Source organism: Ictalurus punctatus, chromosome 19 (genome assembly GCF_001660625.3).
Source record: "Ictalurus punctatus breed USDA103 chromosome 19, Coco_2.0, whole genome shotgun sequence".
NCBI lineage: Eukaryota > Metazoa > Chordata > Actinopteri > Siluriformes > Ictaluridae > Ictalurus > Ictalurus punctatus.
Genome location: NC_030434.2, coordinates 27,834,672 through 27,843,181, shown reverse-complemented (window position 1 = coordinate 27,843,181; position 8,510 = coordinate 27,834,672). Strand labels below are relative to the sequence as shown.

Sequence of the window (8,510 nt, the reverse complement as noted above, 5' to 3'; positions counted from 1 at the left end):
ACTGGAGATGATTGTTCTGGTGAAATCTGGCAACCCTGAGTTTAAATGAAGTGAATGCACTGTCTATTAGAGTTTGTGAAGAGAGAGAACGGCAATGTACTGTATGTTTACAGACTGAACAGTTCTTACTCTTGATTATGATTGGTGAGGAATTATTTAATAAAGAAGTTTGAATTAAACCCACCTTGTAGTGTTAACATTATTATTAATTTACTCCACCCGGCACCGCTGTGTCTACATGAACAGGTGAAAGTTCAGGTTATTTTGTGGGATCAATAAAAGATGGCGGTTGTGAGATCGGGAAGTTGAAGCAGATGATGTACAGAGTTACTCTCTTCATCATAATGGCTTCTCTGCAGTATTTACACACTTGTTCGGTTGACTGAGGAGATGAAAAGCAGTATGAAAGTAACTGTTGCACGGTGTAGATGTATTTTGGACTTCCTGTAGTTTTTATTCCGATTGTATTATACAACTACGAACAGGTCACTCGCACCGGTGCGAAAAAACATTTATTCACAGTCGCACAAAGTACTTTTCAGTTGCTAATGCGAGTGAAATGGTCGCACGGTTGGCGTGATGACGTTTAATTTCCCCGACAACCTCAGTAGTGCCATTTAGCATCTTTTAATGTCATGATTTCCCCTCGGGCAAAGTGCTGGAACTCGAAGTGAAACTGGTAGCTCGAGCGCTAAAATGCTATCTCTATTTCTGGGTTTTGGCACTACAAAATGACGTCATCCCCGTGCCGCTCTATGGTGATTGGCTGTAAGTGTAGGAAGCACTTGAATTGATCTGCAGCGGAGTTTTCTATTAGCGGAGGATGAACATTAAACGTCAACATCGCAGTCGATCATGTTCATTTAATCGTTGACAGTCAAAATCACAATCGTGATCGATATTCCATTAATTGTGCAGCCCTAGTATACGCAAACACGTACACACACGTATATACAAGTACACGCACATGTTCATACACACACACGTAAACTTGTACACACACAAGTACATGTACACACACGTACACACACTCTTTATTCACATTTTACAAGGAAAGTGGCTGGTCATTTGTAAACATCTTTGAGTGCAAAAGAAATAAAAATTAACACTGTCAATCTGTGTGTGTGTGTGTGTGTGTGTGTGTGTGTACAATATAAAATGTAAATATTTATATATTTTGTTATTCCTATGTCTATACAGCGCTGATGGACAAGGCCTGTGATGTGGCTCAGGACTGGCTGTGAGCAATGGCACGGCTAACAGCTAGCAGGACACTGAGATTAGAGGACGGATCACACTGAGGAAACGTCTGTGACTGATCTGTTTTATTTGTAAATACTTCACTAGAGTTATTGGTTTTTCACTTCTAAAGTTTATATTTTGCATTTATGATGTTGAAATAAATTACTTTAAAAAACATTTCATCTAGCTTGTTTTCTTATTTATTAAATACAAATGTGAGTCTTTAATATGTTTATCTTATTTGTGGGTGTGGAAGCACTTACATCAGTACAGTATCTTATCTTGAGAAAATAATCAAATATTCTTAAAGCTGAAGTTCAAAACATTTATGATGGGTTAATATAGCAAAATAATATCTATGGCAAAACGTTTAAATCCTTTTTAAGACTTCAAAGGGTTAATACATTTTCGAATATACGTTACCATAGGAACGATGTCAGAGCAGTGTATGGTGTAATTATTTATCGCGATCTGGATATATCGCCCAGCCCTAGATAAGAACAATAATATCCGTATGATATTTATCCAAATTCCAGCTGTGCTTTTGGGTTACTGTGACCACGGAGGTGTGAAAGGAAGCCAGATGGGTTCTCCTGCGCCTCAGCGCGGTTCTAACCTCAAACCACCAAAAAGATTCTCTACATCACACAGCGTTAATTCATACACACAATCAAACCATTATCTCACACACCTCAGATACGTCTTTAATTTAGTTTAACTGTGTGAGTGTGTGTGTGTGTGAGAGTGTGTGTATGTGAGAGAGAGAGACAGTGTGTTTGCACTCTGTTCTGTGTGAGAGTGCGTTCTTGTGAAGAAAACAGAACACATCACCTCTGATTGGTCGAGACGTTGACCCCGCTTCCTGTTTGTGCGTTTCAGAGGCGTCGTGTGAGCGTAACCTTGACAACCTCATCGAGTCGCTGAGCACCATGGAAACCCTCGGCACGGAAACAAGCACCAAACAACAGACAAACGGCGGAGAGGAGAGCGATTTCAGCATGCCGTTTCTGGAGGAGGAGCGTGAAGATGGAGTGGGCGGGGCTACTGAACGTGACGAGGAGATGAAAGAGGAGCATGATGAAGTGGGCGTGGCTACAGAGGAGCATGATGTGGATTTGTATAATGAAGAGCAGGGCGACAACACGGATGAAGAAGAGGGCATGGCTAAAATATGCCCGGACGAGTTGGGGGCGGGGCTTCGCAGACGCAACAGACACGATTAGACCATTTTATGTTGACCTTTTATGTTTATTTTTTTATTTATTGAATGTGACATGCTGTTAGAGCTGATACGGTGATGTGTAATGTTTTGCATCATTTTATCACCTTTTAATTGAGTTTTTAAAAATCTTTTTTTTATATTGACACGAAGTGCTTAAATGAAAGAAAAGGTTTATTGTGTAACGTGTGAAAGAGCAAGCTGCACGATAAATGCTAAAATATATGCTTTATTTTACATTGAACTTGTGATTTTTGTAATTATATTGCAGATTCAGGAGCAGAAGAATTTTATTGCACTTTATTATTTGATCATTTCAAAGTCTTTTGTTTTACACTTGCTAGCTATCTCGTTACATGCTAGCTAGCTTTAGCTAAACTCACTAACACTGAGGTCGATTATGTTTCATTTAAGAAGATGAAGATTGTCGTCTTGATTAAAGATACGATTGTTATTGAGATAAAAAGACATTTTCTGCTCGATCTACAAGGCTAGCATAGCTAACAGTTATTGGAAGCTTATGACCACCGGTTTAGCCTCACTTTAATCCTGCTGCCCACATTCATATCACGGTGCTGGAGAATATGGGTGTGGCATATCATGAGCAGGGTGGGGAAGTGGGTGTGGCTTATGGTGACCCATGGTCGAATGAGAATGGGCGTGGCCTGAAATTTCATATTTCATATTATTTGGAGGCGGGACTTTAGACTTACTTCGGATTGTTACATATTTTGGGGTCCAAGCACCAAAGATTGTGTTGTTTTTAAATTTTTTAAAATTAAATTCAGGTAGGTGTGAGCCAGTAACATTTTAAGAACGTCTGGGTGTGGCTATGATGTGTAAAGAGCAAGTGGATAAAGTGGAGACAAGACTGGGCGTGGTCAGGAAGTGTTGTGGGTGGGGATTCATAGGCCTTACAGAACATCAGCTTCATTTATGTATTTATTCTTTATTTATTTTTTTAGCTGTTTATTTAAAAATGTTTCAAACTTTTTAAATCACAGAATTTAAATGTATGATATTTTTTATGCTCCATGCTGGGTTTGTTTGGCTGATTAGCCATGTGTGCATGTGCAGTTTCAGCTCTGCATGTACGACTTTTTTAAATTATTGAGAAATTGCATGTAAGTGAATGACAATCATGAGATGAAATGATTAGCCGATTTTACGCTACCTCATCACGTTCTTATTTTAGTTAAATGCATGCTAAAGAATACGGACGTGTTTCATTTATTATTAGTTCATATACACTGATCAGCCATAACGTTAAAACCACTGACAGGTGAGGTGAAGAACGTTTTCTCCATACCGTGGCACCTGTCGGGGGGAGTTTATTTATTAGGCAGCAGGTGAGCAGTCAGATATTGAAGTGGACGTGTTGGAAGCAGGTAAAATTGGCAAGAGTAAGGATCTGAGTGACTTTGACACGGGCCAGATTGTGATGTCTAGACGTCTGGTCAGGGTCTTGTGGGGTGTTCCCGATATGCAGTGGTTAGTACCTACCAAAAATGGTCCAAGGAAGGACAACCGGTGAAGTTGTTGTCCTGGTCTGATGAATCAGGTTTTCTTTTACATCATGTGGGGTGTGTGTGCGCATCGCTTACCTGGGGATGGATGCACTACGGGAAGAAGGCGAGCTGGTGGAGGCAGTGTGATGCTCTGGGCTATGTTCTACTGGGAAACCTTGGGTCCTGTATTCATGTGGATGTTACTTTGACTCGTACCACCTACCTAAACATTGTTGCAGCCTGAGTACACCTCTTCCTGGTAACGGCGTTCCCTAGTGGTGGCCAGTGGTCTCTTTCAGCAGGATAATGCTTCCTGACACACTGTAAAAACTGTTCAGGAACGGTTTGAGGAACGTGACAAAGAGTTCAAGGTGTTAACTCGGCCTCCGAATTCCCCAGATCTCAATCCGATCTAGCGTCTGTGGAATGTTCTGGACAAACAAGTCCCCACCTCACATCTTACAGGACTTACACCTCACATCTTACAGCTGCTGACATCTTGGTGTCAGACACCACACCACACCTTCAGAGGTCTTGTGGAGTCCATGCTTCGACGCCTCAGAGCTGTTTTGGAGGCATAATGGCGACCTACAGGATATTAGGCGGGTGGTTTTAATGTTATGGCTGATTGATCAGTTTATTTGTGTTGAAATTATTTATCCTTAAATTCTCCTCAGTGTGACTTTAATCTTCTGTATTCTGTGTTAGTTGCAGTGATGATGAGTGTGTGTTGGCGCGCGTTCACTGCTGTGTTGTTTTAGTTTCGTTAATGACCCTACTGTGTAACGGAGCAGAACCTTTGCGTGATTAATGTCGATATTCACTTTCATTTTACTTCTATAATCTTCATTCATCATCATTGACGTGGACGCCAAAGCAACTGACTAGCTCTCTGCTATTCTCTAACGTTAGCTAGCTAGTTTTTGTTTGGGGGATTTTCACTAATATCGGTTAACTAGCTATATTTATGTTTGAGGATTTACACTAACATTTGCTAGTTAATTTTGTTTGGGTAATATAACTAGCATTAGCTAGCGATTTGTTTTTTGCTAACATTAACTAGTTTCTTTATCCTGTACGCTAATGCTGATATACCATGAGCATTATGCAATTAAACATAATAGCGTAATAAAAATAATAATCTGGAAGAATGTGTGATGGCAGAAGATTATCGTACAGGGAACATTTACACCTTAATACTCTATTTTTACTCGGTGTGTCTGTCTTTTGCTTTTTTATTTAGTTCTGGTTCTGAGTGATTTTATTTTTAGAGATGTTTGAGGCCTTAAATAAAATAACATTATTACAGATGAAACAGCACTTTTAAAAGTTATTTTTATACATTTAAAAGACAGCTATGTTTCTGCACAGCTCTAGAACCCTTTGTTCGGTTCTACATTTGGAAACAGAAAAGCATTCGCTCCAGGGGCGGAGCCTTACCCAACGCTGAGGGGCCGTACTCAACATTGAGGGGCCATAGCCAATGCTGAGGGGCTAACACTCAACTCTGAGGTGCCAGCACTCAACGCTGAGGTGCCAGCACTCAACGCTGAGGGGCCAACACTCAACCCTGAGGGGCCAACACTCAACCCTGAGGGGCCAGCACTCAATGCTCAGGGGCCATAGCCAACTCTGAGGGGCCAAGACTCAACGCTGAGGGGCCAGAGCCAACGCTGAGGGGCCAACACTCAACGCTGAGGGGCCAACACTCAACCCTGAGGGGACAGCACTCAACTCTGAGGGGCCAACACTCAACCCTGAGGGGCCAACACTCAACCCTGAGGGGCCAGCACTCAATGCTCAGGGGCCATAGCCAACTCTGAGGGGCCAAGACTCAACGCTGAGGGGCCAACACTCAACGGTGAGGGGCCAACACTCAACGGTGAGGGGCCAACACTCAACGGTGAGGGGCCAACACTCAACGCTGAGGGGCCAACACTCAACGCTGAGGGGCCGTACTCAACGCTGAGGGACCAACACTCAACGCTGAGGGGCCGTACTCAATGCTGAGGGGTCAACGCTCAATGCTGAGGGGCCGTAGCCAACGCTGAGGGGCCAAAACTAAATGCTGAGGGGCCATAGCCAACGCTGAGGAGCAGTAGCCAACACTCATTCATCCATTCACACACACCAATGTTAGCAGAGCTACCATGCAAGGCGCTAGCTTGCCATCGGGACCAGTGTGGGGTTCAGTGTCTTGCCCAACGACACTTCGGCATCTGGATTCATGTGAGCCAGGAATCGAACTGCCAACTCTACAATTAGTGGACAACCCGCTCTACCACCTGATCCACAGCCGCCCCGTATTCTTGTATAATGTAATAGATTTTCCTCTTTAACATTATTCAATTTCACAAACGTATTTGGTTTAATTAATTTCCAATTCAAGAAATTACAATTAATAAAGTGATACATTATTCACAGCTATGATGGAGAATACTTTTCCCTACTTGCAAGTCACATGACTTCAAAGAAGCTCATGACATCACAACTCTCTAAATGTGAGCAAAACCCAGACACGATGTGGCACAATTCTGTTTTTTTTAATAGTTGCTGCTAAAATGTGTCACAAATTCATTCATATCAAAAGACTCGTGGCAAGGAGGGAATACCTGCTTGAATGGTTCAAGAAATACTACAAACACAAGGATGAGTACTCCACCTCTGCATTCTGCTTTTTCTTTCCTGTCCAAAACTCTCTTGATCGGAGACAGCTCATGTGTCAAATCATCAGCATCTGACTCAAAAATCTTTCCACGTGCAAAACAGTACTCCTTTGTGGGTTAAGTGCTTGGGTTCCCTTCATAATGTGCAGTTCACCTGTAATGGAGTGGAGCTCTACCATCACCAGTTGAGGTAGTGATTGTGTATCTATGCAGCCCCATGTTCATCTTCTGCTGCCTCTTTACAATCGTTTTCAAACATTTTTCACATTTAAAATTGTTCAGCAGTTTCGTCCATCTCTTTCCACACTTCCACAAAAAGACCTAATTCCTGTACTGCTGCAGTGTGTCATGTAATGGTTTAACGTGATGGACAGCTGCTTCTAGATCCTATGAGGGGCAATGCAGCATCTCAAGCAAGAACTTGGACTGGCCAAGAATTTTATTGAAGGTAACTAGAAACCAAATGAAGATTTGTATCACTTAGTCTTTGAGGTTTCCTTTCCTTCTGAATTTCAAGCCATTTTATGTGTACATTTGATCCTGACCATAAGGAACAAAGCTTCTGAAGAACATGACACTATGCACAATGACAAGGTTTAAACAATGACCATTACAGTGCACATAAAATGCATACTTCGCCATTTCTTAGATCCTGAGTGCTTGCCACTCATAACGGTAGCACCGCAACACTCCTGAAAGACCATGTTGCTACGATATTCTAGTATTTTATAATCAAGTTGCTCAGCCATGCTACCCGTCAGCTCTCTGAAAGTCTAGGAAGCTTTCATGTAATAATATTATTTCTTTGGTTTCATCAGGTGTTATACCAATGAAGTACTGTGATGTGACAGTACTGTTAAAAATCCTGCCTAGATCAGTCTCTGGTTCACCTGATGGTCCGGAGATTGCGAGTTTGTATCCTGAAGAACTCAAAGCCAGCTGTGGCTGGGAGTCCAAGAGAACAAAAAGGGGCATACTCTCTCTTCCTACAAATCACAGCAACACTAGCCAACCGTGGGCTCCTGCATGCCAAAGGGGTTGGATAGCGCTTTCGTCTGAGTGTGAGGAAACCCCCGTTAATGCAGCATGAGCAGTAGTATTAAAAGATGTAATTAGTTGGCTTCACATGACTTGGAGGAAGCACATGTTAACCTTATCTCTCCCAGGTTGCAAGCTGACGTATGATAGGGGAGAGCTGACTGGTGGGTGGGAATTGGGAATAAAAATAATCAATATTTCCTTTAGCACTGGTTATGTACCTAAATCATTTAAACTATCAGTTATTAAACTCCTGATTAAAACCCTGATCTTGACCCCTCTCAACTGTCCAGCTATAGACCGATATCAAATCTCTCCTTTATCTCCAAGATCTTAGAAAAGGTTGTACACAGCAGCTCTGCTCGTACTTACACAGGAACAACATTCATGAAATGTATCAGTCAGGATTTAGACCTCAGCATAACACAGAGACAGCGTTAGTTAAATTACTAAATGACCTTCTACTGACCCCTGATCAGGGTTGTGTCTCGCTGCTTGTGTTACTCGACCTTAGTGCAGCTTTTGATACTATAGATCACACTATTCTCCTTGACAGATTAGAAAATGTTGTTGGTATTAAGGGAACAGTCCTCTCCTGGCTCAGGTCTTATCTGACCGATCGTTATCAGTTCGTAGATGTAAACGGTGACTTCTTCACACATACTGAGGTTAAATTTGGTGTTCCACAGGGTTCTGTTTTAGGCCCACTGCTCTTTACTTTATATATGTTACCTCTGGGTCAAATTATTTGTAAACATGGAATTAGCTTCCACTGTTATGCTGATGATACACAGCTGTATGTTTCAGCGAAGCCAGAGGACAGACAGCAGCTTAGTA

General features: G+C 42.0%; 1 protein-coding gene across 2 annotated transcripts in view; it reads left to right on the top strand.

Moving 5' to 3' along the window:
- The window catches only part of ccdc107 (coiled-coil domain containing 107), a 17,993-nt gene extending 15,288 nt beyond the window's left edge, over positions 1–2,705 (top strand). For both annotated transcript variants that reach the window (XM_053688228.1, XM_053688227.1), the window contains exon 6: positions 2,122–2,705. In XM_053688228.1, coding sequence (XP_053544203.1) covers positions 2,122–2,465 — 344 coding nt within the window. In that variant the 3' untranslated portion in view covers positions 2,466–2,705. The remainder of the gene's footprint in view (positions 1–2,121) is intronic.
- Positions 2,706–8,510: the final 5,805 nt, after the last annotated feature.